Source organism: Fistularia commersonii, chromosome 15 (genome assembly GCF_037954325.1).
Source record: "Fistularia commersonii isolate RoL2024-O1a breed Wild chromosome 15, RoL_Fcom_v1.0, whole genome shotgun sequence".
NCBI classification, from domain to species: Eukaryota; Metazoa; Chordata; class Actinopteri; order Syngnathiformes; family Fistulariidae; genus Fistularia; species Fistularia commersonii.
Window position 1 is genome coordinate 3,908,732 of NC_141298.1, and position 17,719 is coordinate 3,926,450.

The window sequence follows — 17,719 nt, forward strand, 5'->3', positions numbered from 1 at the left end:
TGACAGTGTACATGATACCCTAAGTGGTTATATGCTCCTTTCTAGATCTTACCTGTGTATTTAATGTATACACATACAAGTATATATATGTAATATATATCTATCTATATATCTATATATAGATATATATATATAAATGTGTGTATGTGTCTTTAGACCCTGGCTTGATTCTGACCAGGGGAGTTTCTGTGTAGTTTGCAAGTTCTTCCTGTGTATGTGTGGGTTTCCGCTAGGTTCTCTGGTTTCCTCCTATAGTTCAGAAACATGCAGCAGGTTAATAGGAAAAATTACCCTGAATGAGAAAAGAGTTGTCTGTCTATATATGTGGCCCTGCTATTGGCTGGGGATCAGTCCAAGATGTTCCCACCTCTTACATGATGACAGCTGGAATAGGCTCCAGCATCCCCCCTGACCCTGAGTGCAGGAGCGGCAGACAATGGACGGACGGATGGATGGAAGTTCCAGTTTCTTAACAGCAAATGGCAACCGGTCATCTGTAAAGGGTAAGCCTGCTAAATAGCCAGCACACACACAAAATGAATTAACGTGAAATGTAAAGGTTACTGTCACAAACCCTCAAGTTTGAGGATCTGTCTTTTTTTAATAGACCTTGAGTATCATGAATTAAGTTGATCTCTAGATTAAAAAGTATTTGCCATTAACGCAAATCTTAACATGTTCCTTGCGCAATTGTCTGTTAATATCTGCACAATTTAATAATCTCTAGTATTTATCAAGTACATTACTGAGATAATTTGTTTTTCTCTTTTCCATAATTTATATTAGATACAATAATTATATAGTTAGCAAAGAGGAACACCACCAGTCCAGCTACAACCGTTATGGTTGTTTTCCATACGAATACATTGTAAACAGGAAAAAAAAATCCTGATTTTGAACATTTCCTCAGAAAATATTTTGGTTTCCAAAATCATTGATTGCACAGGCCTTGATTTAAAATCACAGTAACTAAACTACTCTTGTTACACTGCACTTGATGTGGGATTCTATAATTTCATGCAGATATCAAATAAGCTTAATTTTTTTTCTCCACTCCATATGGCTCAGCATCACCTTATATTTCAGTAAGTCAACATCAAATTCCAGATTGTGTTCATTCTTTGAAGCCAAATGGCTTGGTGAATAAGAAAAGGCCTTCTGCAGAAACCTCAATCAGCAGGGAACCCCATCACAATGTCCAATCGCATGATCTATTAACGTTGAGGTTTTATCTAGGCCTACGGCATTTCTACTCAAAGGTTAGTTGTTGCTTAAATGCACAATGCTTCGGAAAAATGACAACTGAAGCCATTTGTGTAATTGATAGAAGATCTGAGAGCAAGTAGACAGATCAGATAGATTGTCAGAGCAACAGGGGCCCTTAGGGACTGATTAGAGGCAGGCAACCACCAAAGGAGAGAAGGCAAGCTATCAGAAGAACAGTCAGTCAGCAAGGTGGGAAACATCAACAAAATGGTCTTGACCTGTAAATGAACACCATCAGAGTGGCTTATTAGTAGTTTTTTTTAAATGGTTCCAACATGGATGTTGGCTTGTTTCCCACCCTGGCATTGAAGGACCAGAAGAGAAGAGAGACAGAGGTGAATGCAGAGCTACAGAGGAGTTTTATTAGGCATGCTACAGAAGTAATGCAGGACACACAAGAGACTGAGAGGGAAAACTCAAAAAGCAGGAAACCAAGTCGCACCTCCCCAGGGTATAAAATAATTCATCTTTTAATTATGCCTCAGAAGAACTATTCAAAAACCCTCATAGTTTGAGCTGCAAAAAAATTGAGCTTGAGCTTAAAAAATACACAGAACCATTGTTTGTGAGCAAACAGCTTGAGGCAAGAGGGTAAAAACAATGACAGAATGAAAATTCTGGACATTTTTTCCCCAGATATGTAACATTTCCAAATGCTTATGGTTAGTTCAAATGAGTTAAAGGAACACGAAAGGCACGGAAACTTTGGTCCAACTAAGTAGCCCTCTCGAGTGACGTGTCACATGACTATTGCATCACAGCGGAAACTACCTCCACTATCAGATGCAAGATCGGATATATACATATTGAGAAAACCATCACTTTAAAGAAAATAATGAGCATTTCTCAAAGGCGTGAAACTGAGATATGGTGAGAGCTCACCAGCCTGCTGTTTTTAAATTTCATTTATAACCCACTGTCAAATTCAAATATTTATTTTACAGCAAGATAAGATGAATTGTAAGCTGAAATGAGACATTAACACAAAATCTAAATTTTTAAATTGTTTTGCTTGTAGAACTGAGTCTAGTGGGATGGAAGATATCACCAAAAAACATTTTTGAGCCAAGTGGCTATTGATTTCAAGATTGGCGTGTGTTAAATCTTCTAGTCTTTTAGCACAAGGCCCACTGATACCCCACTTTTTGATCACTAATTCTTTTTGACTTGTGAACCATGATTGGGATTTACAAAAACTTTGAAGTATTTCAGTGTTTAATAGAATTAGATAAAAATATCTACTTAAATTGGGTTAAAGAAAATGTATTCAACTAACAACAAAACGAAATTCAATTGTAATATTAGTAGGTTTTCCTTGCAAATTCATTGTCTGTTTGCTCTCTAAGGACAAATGTAACTTCATATAAAATGAAACAATGTTTCTCCTGCTGCTTACAAAAAACTGTGAAACCAAGAGGGAAATGTATCATCTGATTGGCTAAATTTGAGGAAATCATTATAGGATCTATAAAATGACAGAACAAAAATTTTTCAATCTCAAAGTGTCTGAAAGCAAAGCAGGGTATGAATGTGTTCAGTTGTAGAAACAGTTCATTTTTTTCAAATAAGGCACATGAGTCCTGTATCTTTTCAATTAAAATTTAGAAATAAACACCGATCTACATCAAACTATCATTAGGGGGACAATCAATCATGTCAATATTCTGCTTGACAGAAAAATACAGAGGTAAGAACAGTTGGGAAGATCCAGTATCTGCAACATGATTTAAGTCTCTGAAGGAATGACAGGGATCAACAAAACCCCAGCAAAAAGTCAGTCCATGGTGGTCCCCCCAGTGCCCTGACAGTCTCTCAAGTCTCAGATGGTAGACTTTGAGAAAGAGACCCTAAGGTGCTGGTTGCCGCCCATGTTGTAATTGTGAAGGTCGATCAAGGCTTGGATCGCTTCTTCCACAGTTGACATCTGGATCAGAGCCATTTTACGATCCCTGAAAGACAGAAAACGAGTTGCAAAAGGTCAATACACAGGACGGCATGGACTCGTATCACAGTGGGATTCGCTCCACATACTGGAAAAACTTGAATGCTTTCACAGTGCCTCCAGCGTTAGAGAAGAGCAGGCGCAGGTCATCCTCGGTCACATCTTGTCTGAAAATGTAAAGGATACTTTCACCAAAAATGTGAATGTTACATTTCCTTTGCAAGCTGACTCACCAGTAACTTCAGTTTGAAGTGACTTGGAACATCTAGAGTAACAAGGACAGTTTTCAATATCAAATAAACCAGTTTTCAGCTCTTTTGTGCTTAACCACTGCTTAGTCAAATGTCTCTCAAAGTAAATTTCTATAATTAGTATAAGAAAGAAAGAAAGAAAGAAAGAAAGAAAGAAAGAAAGAAAGAAAGAAAGAAAGAAAGAAAAAGACAGACACACAGACAATTCAATAAATATATAAATAAATAAACGCTTGGTATGAATATTTTAGAAAAAACTACTAAAACTTACGGCACATACGTTATATTTCAAACACAACATGTGCTAAAAAATTAAAAAATGCAATTTTCTTATTTGGAGACTCAATGTGGCTTGAAACAATGTCCTCCAAGATAAAGTGTGAAAACCAGAATTAAATTGAAATTAGTGAAATGGTCATGGAACCATGGAGGGTTGTGTCAGGCTTTTCCATTTAAGCAATGTGTACCAAGAGAAGAACTTTACTTTGTATCAAACCACCACAGAGCAGAAATGAGTGTGTGGTCTCTTGTAAAAGCAACTACCTTCACTACCCTTCCAACACAAGTGGTGGAACTGCATTAAGCCAAGGTGTTTCCAGAAGTCTTCCCCACAATCTGACATATCAAAAGGCTGAAGTCCAGCTGAATCCAATACTTACGGGATGTTTGAGAGGTGAAGAGTAGCAGATGGTGGAAAGATGTTTTGAAAGTTCTTGGAACCTGGTTTCTTGAAGCGATGAAGTGGAGAATTGGCATAGTCCTTGGTAAGGCCCTGGTCGTCTAGGCCGTCCCGAGGCAGTGCCACAGTCTGGTGCTTGGATAGAGTCACCCTGATGATCTTACCATACATCTTTTGGCCATTCAGGTGGCTCATTGCTTTGAGCAAGGCGACAAAGCACACAACCATATGTATACAATGGGTCTTATAAAATAAATGCTTGATTATTTGCTATACAATAACTATATTGCCAGCAGACATACTGCTGCATACAACAATGTCATTTGGTAGACTAAGTCATGTCAACATGTGGACAAATTTAGTTAATGATACTGATGACAGTTGAAGTTGATTTTGAAATTTAAGAGCTGATTTACACATTTTCTTCCGTTTTGCACTTTCATTTTATACCAATTTTTACATCTATCCAATTTGCAATTATTGTTATTCTAACACCTATCTTTCCCCTGTTGAAAGGATGTTTTCGGCAAGTTTTCTAAATCCAATTAGAGGATCTACTGGTTAAGGGAAGTCATACCTTGAAAGGATTTAAAAGCACTGATAGGCTACTATTTTGTAAAGTAATTATATAAAATCCTTTTCATTTTAACTCTTCCTCATATAAATCATGCACGATAAAATACCATGAGACTTTCCCAAATCACAAGAACAATACATATCTGATTAATTTGCAATATAACCAATTGTATTAGTTGGAGTAGTGAGTTTTGAATTTTAGTTTTATCTTTAAAGAAAATCTGAAATGAAAAATTAACTCACCAAGCTGGGCCTGGTTGGCATCTGACATCTGAATTAGAGCACTGTCCTTCTTATTGTAAAGAATTTTCACCCTCTGGACATCACCGTAGACTCCTAGTGTAGAACCGTGGGCAGAAGAGGCGCAGCGGAGAGAGAGAAAACAGTTAGAAACATTTAATGTTAGCACAGCAGACAATTTCAGTCAAGAATCAAAGAAGAGAATAGCAGAGCACACAAGAAACTGTCAGGTGTGTAGAAAGAAAGGAGAGCTTGAGAGAAACACCCGCTAAACAGATACAGTAAAAATTTGTATCAGATGGCTACAAATAAAAACATGCAAAAAACATATTTTTTATCCATGCATTAACTATTTACAGTGAAGTGACGTAATAAACATTTACCCAAACCAACGGGGAGGGGAATGTTTTAAGTTACGAAACAAGCTACAATGTGCGCAAACAAATAGATATTAACTTTTAATATTACTACTGTTAACAATAATGCTAATAGTAATGACAAGATCTTAGATAGGATGAAAATAGAAAAAAAAAGAGAAGGTAGAATAGAGAGAAGAGAGAGAGAGCTAACGATAACATACCGAAGAGGGTAAACAGACTTTGGGGCGTAACCATCTTTAGAGGGAGAGAAGAGCAACAAGCAGCGTGAGACAGAGAGGTAGAAGAGTCGGAGCGGAGCGGAGGTAGAGATGGACAGATCGATCCAGAACGGAGGTAGGTAGGAGGAATGGTGGGTTGTTTTCCCCCCGGAGAGTGATGGAGGTGGTGGGTCATGGAGGAGGGGAGCAGGTGATGCGAAGAAGAGTCATGATGGAAGATTATTTTAAAGGAGGAGGGGGAATGTTGGAGGGGATGATTGAGGGGGTTAAAAATCCCCAACGCGCCAGTAAATGGAGTGAGGAGGCAGGGATGGATGGGGAGAGAGGAGAGATGAATTGGGAGGCAAATGCAAATTGGGTGGGAAAATAAAAAGTGAGGAAGGGGGAGGGACAAAAAATAAAATACAGGTCAGTACACTGGAATAATGCAGGTAATTTGGTCAGAGAAAATGGCTTGGATCAATGTTTTCTGTTGTCAAAATACAGCAATAACTTCTGCCAAATGTATTTTAACCTGGACAAGCGAGGGGTAAATACAATGGAGGATTAGGGCCACTGTAGGCAAAAAATAATAACGAAGTGGGTATGTAAAATCTAAATCAAAAATACTTATGTATATTTCAAATACTCTAAGTCATACAAAAATGCTCTGATTTACATGCCAATTATGATAAGTATATACAAAATAGACAACCTTATGAGATTCAAGAAGTGTATCTTTGATAACTCAAATGTATGAGGAAATAAAATAGGTTGTTTCATAAAAAAAAGAAATCCTATCATCTACTTGTTTGGTCCAGAGATATGCCATTTTAAATATCTGTACGTTGTTATGAAATATATCCTATTGTTATTTTACAAATTTCTAGATGTCCTTGAACAAAGTAATAATTTGATTATATCTAGAAAAAAATGAGGTACTTCAACTTATACCCCAGACTTCATACTGCATTTTTACCTAGAATGACCCTAGCACACCACTGTAGGTAACAGGTGCATTCCTTTTACAAATTATAATAAAATCAACAATATAAAGTCAGAACATGGGATAAGAACAACATGCAGCAGGTCAGAAAAATCTTTTAGCAAGGGAAAATGTTAAAAGTGATAGAGGCCTATTAAGAGGACATGCAATTCAAGTAGAGTTTAACACAACAAGTTGACATGCAAGAGTTGTAGTGAAGGCCACCTGGGTCAAAGATAGCGTTCACACAAGTCCAAGAGGCTGTAGACACAGTATCTTAGCTTCAGGATATGAATGGATTAGATACTGTCAAAGGCTTCAGTGGGACACAATCAATTATAGATTGATGAAGAAAGACAGTTAAATCAGATGACACATTAGATACTGATCAAGTCACAGTTTGAGAAAGAAAGAAAAAAAGGGATACAAAGGCAGTGGAGGAAAAGACAACAGGCATGTGGCTTTTTGTTCCCTGTTTAGAAGACCACAGAATGGGTTCGTATGAGCTTTGTCTTTAGCTGAGAAAAGGTGCGGAGAACTCAGACAGAAACACAGAAGAGAGACAGTTAGAGTTAGGCTCAGTGTGGTAAGAGGATGAAGAATGAACAGGAGAGATGACAGACATCAAACATATAGCTGTTTTAATGAGTTGTGACCAAAAAAAAGGGGGGTGGGTAACAGCAAGCCGCTGAGCATATTAAGGCCTCTAGAAAATACAGCAAAGGAAAAGTTAAGACAAAAAAGTTAATACCAGTTCTTGAACATTTAAGTGGAATAATGAGATTCTTAGTGTATCTCAGTGATTAGAGTGAATTGTACACCAACTTTAAAGTGTACCTGAGCCTCTTTAGTTCAGTGTAGATAAGAATCTGAGGATTTTAATGGAATTGTGACCTATTTTCTCAACAGAAATACCATGCTATACAGGAGTCCAATAACCTTGCAAAATTACAAACACTCCAGTCATTTTTTTTTTTGAAATTTTCATGTTTCTAAAAAATCTAAACCCTCTAAAGGTGAAAGGTGCATCCTTTGTAAAAGGACAAAATAAATGAAGTGATCGATCTAATAAATAGGAGAACTGTCAATGTATCTTACAGAAAGACAAGGCAATGAAGATGAAAATGGCAGCAGTTGGAGAGGAAATCCCAGAAAACAAAGACTGGGCGATAGGTAAAGGGGTTCCTGTGTATGTATAAGTTTGTGTCTCACTGACCTCTTCATTCAGATTGCTGACCAGCAGGACCCCACTGGAGCCTGCCTGTCCTGCTAGCGCCACCCTTCCTGCAGCAGCAGCTGCTGCTGCAGCAGCACTCAGAGGGTTCAAGGCACCTATCAAGAAGAAGATGAGACCATTATGGAGTGTGGCACAGCTCTGCCTCTTCCCCATATCATTCAATTGCCCTAGTCCCCCTAAATGAAGGTGGTTCTGATTTAGGACTTAAATTCAGCAGCAATTTTGAATTCACTAAAGTTGGAGCTATATCATATGAATACTTAAAATGTACAACAGAGCATCAATAAAGCCAACTCAAGATTCAGTTAATCAACAATACAAAGTTTTAGTGTAATTTTAGTGATTAGGGAAAATTAGATCTGACAGTTTCCCTTTCACAACAGGAGTAAGAGATCTTTGGTTTGAATCCAAGAGCACAGTGCTGTAGTCTCAAGACTACAGCATAATGTAGCTGATCTAAACCCTGCTTCAATTATCAAAAATATTTGCCTTTTTTTTTAAATTACATCATACAGTGATTCATTTCACACCTGGTAAATAATAATGTAATTGTCACATGTTCACAGTTTCAGATCAATAAGCAAAAACAAAAAATGTGGCACTTTGGGTCATTTAGAGATACAGAAAAAGGAGTAATAAAAGTGTCATCTACCTGGGATCTTACCGAGGAGGGAGTTGGAGTCTTTGCTGAGAGCTGCTGCCACTGCAGGATCCAGGCTGGGCTGGCCATCACCCGCTGGCAGCTCAGGCCGCGTGTAGTCTCGACTCTTGTCGTTGTTATACTTAACATTTAAGTTGACCAGCTTGGAAAAGTCAATGCGCAGCGTGCAGCAGGAGTTGTAGATGTTCTGACCATCCAGGGCCTAGTTGGAAAAAATAGCTTGCATGATTTAGTACAAAGCCAGATAAAGACCATACAATTAATAATAAATGTGTCATTGAACAAGGAGCAGTGAATTGGATTTACCAGTTTAGCCTGCTGTGCATTGACTGGATCACTAAACTGTAGAAGGGCCTGAAACTGATTGTTCTTGGTAAATGTGATTATCTTCATGACTGTACCAAACTTGGAGAAAATCTGGAAGGAAAACACAATTTGAATTAAACTTGCATATGCAAACACAATATTTTCAAACATGCCACTTAAACTGGCTATGACTGATGTAATAACATACTGAAAAGCACTGTGATGTTTATAATGAACTGCTTTTCAAGGTGTTGCAATACCAATGACTGACTCTTATTTTTCATTAAGTAACCTTTTTAATATACAGTACTTATACTAATTATACAATTATATCATAAAATCAGCCTTATCATTTTGGTATTTGTGTAGTACTGACTGTAGAATAACCAATTGTGAACTAATTTAAAAGTATTGTTATGCTTAATTTATAAATAATTGAAACAAACACTATAAAATATAACAATATACTGTGAAACATATGTATATCTTTATAGATATACACAGGTACATAATTTTTTTCTTTTTTTTGTATTATATCATCAGTTGAAGTTCATCCAATATACCTGCTGCAGGACGTCCAGCGTCACAGGATAGAACATGTTGTCAATGATAATCCGTAGAACGGGACTGGAGGCTGCAGCAAGAACCTCCTGTATGTCTGAACTGGGTGACCCTCCAGACTGGACAGCTGACACTGCCTGCAGCACTGCCTGGGTTCGCTGGGGTCAAACACCGGCTGTCAGTCATTTGAATTTACATTCCATACTAACATAACATGAACCCAAACACATACATTCTGATTAGCTGAGCTAAAGGAACCTCTCCTAACCTGATTTCCAGCATCAGTTTTGAGCTCTTTGTGATTTGAGTACTGAATGAAAACAGGAACGTTGCGGATATGAGGAGTGACAGTGGTATAGTAGTTAACCATGGTGATGGCGGCCTCCTCTGTCCCCATCTCCAAAAATGCCTACAAAAAAGGGACAAGTAACAACTAAGATATGAACCATTCACTGAAACTAATACCATGTAGCAAATCATTGTTACTTATTACATGTAGATCAATTTTCTTCCAATTTTCATTGTCAATGGTAGACTGTTTTCTGCTAAAGGTATTAATTAATCATTAATTAATCATTTTTTGAGTGACCAGATAGGGAAAAACAATGACAGTGTCATTAAACAGGTAAACCATCTGTTTAATCATTGGTGGAAAGAACACAGGTAATTTCTTGAAAAAAGTTCCTCTTTATTTTAACTCACTTTAAAATTGTTACATTGTTACATTTTGCAAAATTTATTCATCATTTTGGTTGATATTACTGAATATTTGATTTGTTATTCACATATAAAAAGCACAGGCTTTTATCAGACAATAAACACAACATCACCATTATACTGTAACTTGAAGGGGTTAAAAGTGTGAGAATAGGAAAACAGGATTACATAACCATTGTTGGACATTTCTGTTAACGTCTGTCCGTGAGCTTTCTGCAGTGGTCTACGAAATGCATTTCTTGAAAACACAATCTCACATCGAAGTGCTTTCTCTGATGCCTCAATTATTGAACATTGTGATATAATTGGAACATTTTGCAACAATTTCAGAACAGCTCCACATATTTCTATACAATCTTTAAAACCATCCCACATATGGCATTGCTTTTTTCTTTCTGTGTTGTTAGGTGATAGTCTCCGTCTCACTGTCAGATAAGAGATTTCAAAATAGATACTGTAGCTAACAAAAAAAAAATGCTCTGCAGTATTTTGATTAAATATGCACACACCCACACATTTCTTCTGTGGAACTAGAAGAGTTTTTGGATATTGTGACCATGACTAAAGATGCAGTTCAGTGGAATAAGACAAAATGTGTATAGTCCAAATCTTGTTTGACGTGAATACATAAAAAGAAACGTAATCGAGCCTCTATTAATCTACAAGAAAAACACATACTTCTCCTATGGGGAATTATTGGTGCTGTCAAACTGACGCTGAAACATTGTTTGTGATGAATTCAACAATTATAGCCTATTTACTCTTCTCTTCCACTCACCTGGTTCTTTCCCTTTAGTGTCAGGATGTTCGTGACTTTGCCAAATGGCAAGCCAAGGGCAATCACCTCCGTCTCTGAGGCTTCATTGGGCAGCTTTCTGATGTGGAGCACACGAGATGGCGGTGCCTCCTCCACCCGGAGCTTTTTACTGTCATTGCCGTTGGAGGCCCCATCTATAATGTTAGCACAAGCACAGTATAACTCGGCCAACGTTAGTAAGTGAAATCTAATACTTTTTTAATTTGAATTTCCAAGCCCTATTAGGTGTGGCTAGATATATGATCCGCTGCTGAAAATAATAAAAAAAAAAGAAAACAACTGCTCTAATATTTGAAACTCGGGAAATAAATTAACTCCACCTTCATGATGATAAAAGCTTTAAAATACAGTTGTCTTTGCCAGTTCGACAACCCTCAGATGATAACTCTCTTTTGTAGCAGTAAGACTGGATAATCCTGTTTCCAACAAATTATTCATCATCCATCTTTTCAAGCTTGATTATTCAACAGTAGCAGTGATTGATCGTAAAACTACTGAACGTAAAGGCAGCATGAGAATCTTTATCTCACTATATTAGACTGGCCCCAAGGGTGACAGTGGCTTGGACGAGAGCGTCAGTGTAGACTGGGACTTTGATTAAAGAGACAATCTCACAAAACCCTCTGTATTCTTTTAAAACTATTCATTCTTTGTTGACAGCAGGTTTAATAGGCCAACTTTGTTCATCTTCTCCTTGTGGATGTGTGAACAGTTATGTCTTGTTAAGGCGGGGCAATATGGGGAAAAAAACAATATCAGCTCCCCACCCCCTACCCTTTTTTTACTGTAGGTACAGGAAATCCAAAACGGTTATATGTTCCTAAATGTTAAGACTTTTTACACTTGTCCTAAACAATACACCACAGTTAAGACCTGATAATAACTTCCATTATAAGAATATTATTCAAATCTCCCTAATTTTCTAAAAAGTATCAGGACCTTTTTTTGTGAATGTTAACTAATTAAAACAAATTTCCTCATTGTTTTTTAATAGTTCTCAAAGACATGATGAGGAAAGACATAAAGTAAAAGCAAAAAGTTACAATTTCAAAATAAAAAAAAAACATAATACAAAACCCTATTTAGATAAAAATTTATATAAATATTGATATATAAACCAGCTAATTTTCTTGTTAACAGTGAGAAGGCAACAGGGTGCAGTGGTATGAACTGAGTATTGCTGTCACATGCTGGTGTGTGTGGGTGCCCACCTACTGAGGAGCGTGATGTTACTCTGACATTAAATAGCCCCCATGAGAGAACGGTTTAACTCACACAGCTTGTTTCATTGTTCAAACAAACACCAATTCTTTGATTTCTTTCTTTTTTTTAATGTCTTGACAGAAGGAATGGCTGCATGCAAATTCCATCAATCTCCTGCCGGCTCAGGAGTGGTCGGAACGAACTCACCACTCATACTGCTCATGCCAGTGTTGGGACTGTTGTACATACTCAGCTCGTCTGATCCTCTCTAAAGAAAAAAAAGACGAACAAGACAGAAACTCAGTTAAAAAATAAAGGGGAAAACTACTTCCATTTTGCAGGCAGGTCTTCAACGACAACAATAAACTTAAACCCTCTAAGGACAGTTTAAAGACCAAATAGAGGGTTGAAGAGTGTGAAAAAAAAAAGAAAAAAAATGGTCTGGCCAACCCTTGGCTGATGTGACTTTAATCTTACAGATTTTAAGATGTCAGGATGTGTCATTTCATCAGCTATACAGGGTCCCAGAAGGCTTGCAGAAGCTGACGGGCGCCCTGTGCTCTTAAACCTGACTGATGGGATGACCAACAACCTGGCTGGGGACCCATTACACACACAACTTTATAATAGGTTCATACACCTCCTCCTTGTTTCTGTAGCAGCAGATCTGAGCCAACTCTTCTTCTGTCACTTAGATTCTTTATGGTTACGATATAGTAGATGTGCCTGACTGGCTACAGAAACATGACACAAATAAATTTATAGGGCAATAAAGATGTCCCACTTGGGCCAACATGTGAGCACACAGTGAGGAAACTACGAAAGTATATATTTTTTTTGATTCCAAACAGCTGGTAACCTTTTACGTTTCTGTACTGGTTGACAGTGAATCATTGATGAAAAATGGATGGGCAAAGTACAATCAGGTCCCAGAAACGAGTATTTTTGTGGAGTAGGCCTAAACTTTGTTTTGTGCAGACGGAATGCAGCTGGCATTTAAGAAATCAGGTTAGGCATCCAAAGCTATGGGTCGCCCACACAGTGAAATGGGTTTGTTTGGAAATGAGTAGAGACAATAGCTGGAGCCACTTCTTATGCTGCCAAAGCACAAAACTAATATTTAAAATCAGATTTAAACATCAAAACAATGTAACAAAGGGAAATACAATGAAAAGTGGACTAATTGTTGAGGCTTCAAAGATAAATTGATAGTGGCTTAATATATAGCCTTCTCCTCTGGGCAAGCCAACACCTGATGCCAAAACCATATTCCTTGAAAAATTATTCCATAAAGCGGTAAAAACCAAGACAATTAATTACAGATATGTATCAAAAACCGTTTTTGTAAAACACATGATCACACAATAACAGAAAAGGCTGCTTTTTTCCTATTCATAAATACGCAGTGCATTGCAAATTCAAGTGTTGTGGGATATGTGCAAAACAATAGTAGAGTTAATAGTAGATAGTAAATAGTTAATAGTAAAGTTTACGAACTGTTACACTTTAATAGTGTTGATGGATTTTTAAGTCACTTTCAATCATAAATGTATTGCTATAGGTGTTATAAAATTGATTATCAATATTAAAAGACAAATGATCAAAATGGCATGATTATATGGGTGTATTGACTTTGTGAGGATAGACATATAGACCTCCCCATTTAGGCATTCATTTGGAACAAGTACACGGAACTGTGAACCTTTAACCACGTAGCTCTTCAAAAATGCAATCACACATTCCAACTAGCGCACGCCACAAACAATGGCAGATCACCGGTTAGCCTAGTAACATCAGGTTTCTTCAAAGCCATTTTGACACTCCAATTCACACATCAACTCCTTGAATCTGAACTCTTGGTCAGCATTTTTGTGACTAACTACCAAAGAGTGATTGGGCAACAACTCATTACCGATCTGTTTTAGCCTGGACTATCTCTACACAGTGGAAGTGAAATTCCAACTGACATTTTTTGCATGTAGCTGATACTTGGTTAAGCAATAGAACCACAAAAAAATAGATACTTAAATCATCTGCATCAATAGCAGGTTCAATTCTAGATGAGTGACCATTAAGGCTCATTTTTAGGCTCAAATATGCAAAAGCATACTGACAGAGCGTTCTTTCTGTCCTCTGCATCCATTTCATACTTGAGGATGCAGAGTCAAATGCTGCTAACAGAGCAAGACTATCGTACAGTGGTGGGGGCAGTGTTAAGCAGTATGTTCAATGTAACCAATGAAAGGATCAGAGAACAAGAAGCAGTTTGGCATCGGCATAACCAGGAAGAATTCTCTGTCCACATACCGCACTGTATTTAATGGCGCAGAGGCCACCACGTCCACTATGCTCCCTCTTTTTGTGTCCCTTTCTTATAATGTACATTGTCACAAGGTCCTCCACCATCGCCATGTTTGTTCTTGACAAAAAACAAATCTGGAATTTAGAACTTGGGAGTTGAACTCTGCAGTGCCCTATAGGGGATGTATTGTTTAACAACTGTGGTAACAAAGCATGCACAGGAGGTATGTGGGCAGGGATTGTTTGAAACGGATATACCTACATATGTGCGCAACATGACCATACATGCACCTCTACATGTCAATTTTTGCTACTTGTAATATATATACTAGTGAATAATTTTGATACGATTGTAAAGGTGCAAATTTTTGTGTTACAATTTGTTCCAGAAATTGATAGTCTTTCAAATACTTTTATTACCTGTTGACCAAAATGTTTTATGTAAGAATATAGACAATGAAGGAGATTTAGATGATTTAGATAATCAGGTAATAATCAAATTCGGTCAGAATGGTAGTGATACTTAACACCTACTAACAAAACAAATAACATTTTCATTTATTCTTTATAGCAAGCGCATAAGTATAAAGTGGTGGCAAATTGTTTCAAATCACCGTAGAAGTGAATAACAATACTGAACTAGCACACTCACCTTCACTCCAACTGCAACATCGCTGATCCTGAAAAATAAATCCATTACATTAAAATGACTGTATATATACACAAATACATATAACATGTAGTTCATTGGGTGGAGGCACAGATATAACATGCTGTATCTATCACTGTCTCCCATTTTGAATAACTCAGATAACTAAAAGAATTACAGTAGCATTCTACATGGCCACCAAATTATACTTTAACAGCACAAATAAAATTGCTAATATTATGCATTTATTGAATGCAATTTCTTGTGTAACGTATATTTGTGATAGCAAGTCAGTCCAATACTATAAGGCCAAATCTACAACGTGATGTAAAAATTTTCAAACACACGCACTCACACATTCATACATGCATACATATTGTACATACTCTGGCCAGTTGATGAATAATTGAAGCATGCCCTTTTTACACAACTTTTTGGTCCATATTGGAAAATACAACTGAAGGGAAAACCAATGTAGGTTTCTCAAGTGTCAGGCAGCCACAAGCTTCCAGAACTGCTTGAGCCCACTTTGACTTAGGCCTAGGTCCTTTGGAATCCAACAACAAGACTGCAGGTCTAAACTCAGGTAATTCTTGGTACTTGTATGACGGGAAGACAAACCCCCCACAACTGTTAACCTTCCACATCAAGCCCGTTCAGCCATCCTAAATGGCTGAAACATGGGGAATAGTTTTGAATATCTTTGGTAATAACGCTTACAACGACAGATGTGAGAACTACTGAGATAACCTGTCAGTTGACATTGAATTAACAAACAGTTCTAAATATATCATTGTATTTTCCCCTCATCCACAACGTCAGCAACGTTGAACTCAGCAACAGCAAGAGCATTCTACACTCAGTATATAATGAATGACACACCCTTATAGCCCCAGTCTCCGAGTTGAACCCATCCCTGCCAGGTGCCAACTTTGTAAACATAACACGTTGCCTAGATACACGGTATCAGCGGCAATACAGCTAAAACACAATGTTATTCTCAGTATTCGCGTAAAATATCCGGATGGGTTATTAAAAGCCATCACAAGTTCCAAGCATATCTTCGGATTTATTATCGATAGACACCGAAGCTTGGGGTAGGCTAACTCTAGTTAGCACAACACAAAGGACTGTATGCTGGTTAGCTTAGCTTGTTAGGAATCAACTGCCGCTACGTTAGCACGCAGCAGTGTGTGTGTTTGTGTGTGTGTTTTTGTGTGTGTGTGTGTGTGTGTGTGTGTGTGTGTGTGTAGCGAGAATATTTGGTGTTTACTTGCATTCCATACGCTATATCGGTGTGCCGTATATTTTCTTTAACGTCAAAAATGTCATTGTTTTTCCACCGTAAGTAATGAACTAAATGTTAATGGCGAGCTTTGGCTAAAGTCTGGTGGTAACATGCTAATATAAGACACTTCCTTAATGGCAGAGGGCGCGTGGCTATGGGAACCCGTTAACACTAGCATTCACCCCCACCCCTCCCACCCCCCGCATTAAATCAAAAGACACATTCACAAACACACACGTTGTTCCAAAGCGTAACCTCTGTACAACCCAAGCGAAGTTTAATAGAAACAAACAATATATTACCCGTCCATTTCTGAAGAAAATTAACGGCGCCTCCGCTTTCCGTCCTGTTGTGGCTGCGGTTTACATCGACGCTCAACGCACGTGCGCGCGCATGAAACACAGACACACACACACACACACACACGGGGAGAAAATGGAGGCAACATGTTTTTTTTTTCCTTTCGAGACGAGTCGGCAGCGGAAATGAACGGAAAAGTCCGAAGCGCCACCAACGAACGTGCGTGTCAACCTGACAGATAATAGTGCAACACCTGCTTTCAAAAAATCCTCTCAAGTCAGCTGTGAAATAGTATTTTAGGTACTGAAATAATAATTGGGCAACTGGATTTTTTTATTTATTTGTTTCATTTTGTTTCTTTAAAAAAAACAAAAACAAATACATGGTTGAGTTGTGTACGACCTCTCACCTTTAACCCCAGCAACACATAATTCCAGACACTTTCACATAGAGGTTTATGAGGCCCTGTGGGCTGCGGCTAATTCCACCACCAAATCAATGTGCTTTATGATCCCAACTTCATGAATACGTCTACCAACAGCGTAGATGTTACAGCAGTATGATAATCCACGCTTGTCATATGTGGGTAAAACAGCGTTGTTTTCATAGAGGTATATATGCATATTAAATACCCATGGACAATGGACCATTATGTGTGCCAGGGTGTCACAGAAGATCTTCTTGGAAACGAATGCTAGATATTGGTCATCAAAGAAGCAGGTCATTGTTTTTGTTTTCAGTCATAATCCGAAAATACATTGAATATGCAGGCCTTAATTTTTCCTATGTTCCATGTGTGCTGCATCTTAATTTTAATATGGCAAGCCGAGATTTAGTATCACAACAATCAGACTCACTGATAAATTGCTCTTTAGAAGACTGATTTAGTTCGCTAGACAACGTACAGTCGTCTCTCTCAGTTAGCCTGAGGGTGCACTCCCCCGTTATGATAACTACCAGTGCAATTTTGTGTCACACATCAAACACAACATTGTACAGTCATTCAACAATGGAGTTCTTTAACATAGAACCAAGATAAGCTCCCAACAGTCATCATCATCATCACTCGCAAATGATTCTGGGTTTACACAAGCCAGTTACCCGCCCCACTCTACAGCACTAATATTAAAGTAAACCTTATAAACTGTTTAAGCAAGTATAGA

The 17,719-nt window shown here is 37.8% G+C and overlaps 1 protein-coding gene across 3 annotated transcripts; it reads right to left on the reverse strand.

Annotated features, from left to right (window-relative positions):
* Positions 1 to 1,607: 1,607 nt before the first annotated feature.
* On the reverse strand, positions 1,608 to 16,669 carry LOC147226259 (polypyrimidine tract-binding protein 2-like). 3 transcript variants are annotated; one of them, XM_086160664.1, is made up of 14 exons: positions 16,559 to 16,669; positions 14,972 to 14,999; positions 12,226 to 12,286; positions 10,777 to 10,949; positions 9,550 to 9,690; positions 9,284 to 9,439; positions 8,721 to 8,831; positions 8,418 to 8,616; positions 7,733 to 7,848; positions 5,535 to 5,568; positions 4,958 to 5,050; positions 4,119 to 4,335; positions 3,298 to 3,375; positions 1,608 to 3,215 (listed from the first exon to the last, which is right to left on the reverse strand). In XM_086160664.1, the coding sequence occupies exons 1-14, from the start codon at positions 16,564 to 16,566 to the stop codon at positions 3,086 to 3,088; spliced, it is 1,545 nt and encodes a 514-aa protein (XP_086016790.1). In that variant the 5' UTR covers positions 16,567 to 16,669; the 3' UTR covers positions 1,608 to 3,085. The 3 variants fall into 3 exon arrangements, with proteins under 3 accessions (XP_086016790.1, XP_086016789.1, XP_086016791.1); XM_086160663.1 differs by having other exon boundaries at positions 8,406 to 8,616; XM_086160665.1 differs by having other exon boundaries at positions 8,406 to 8,616; positions 12,268 to 12,286; positions 16,559 to 16,655.
* Between the last annotated feature and the right edge of the window lie 1,050 nt (positions 16,670 to 17,719).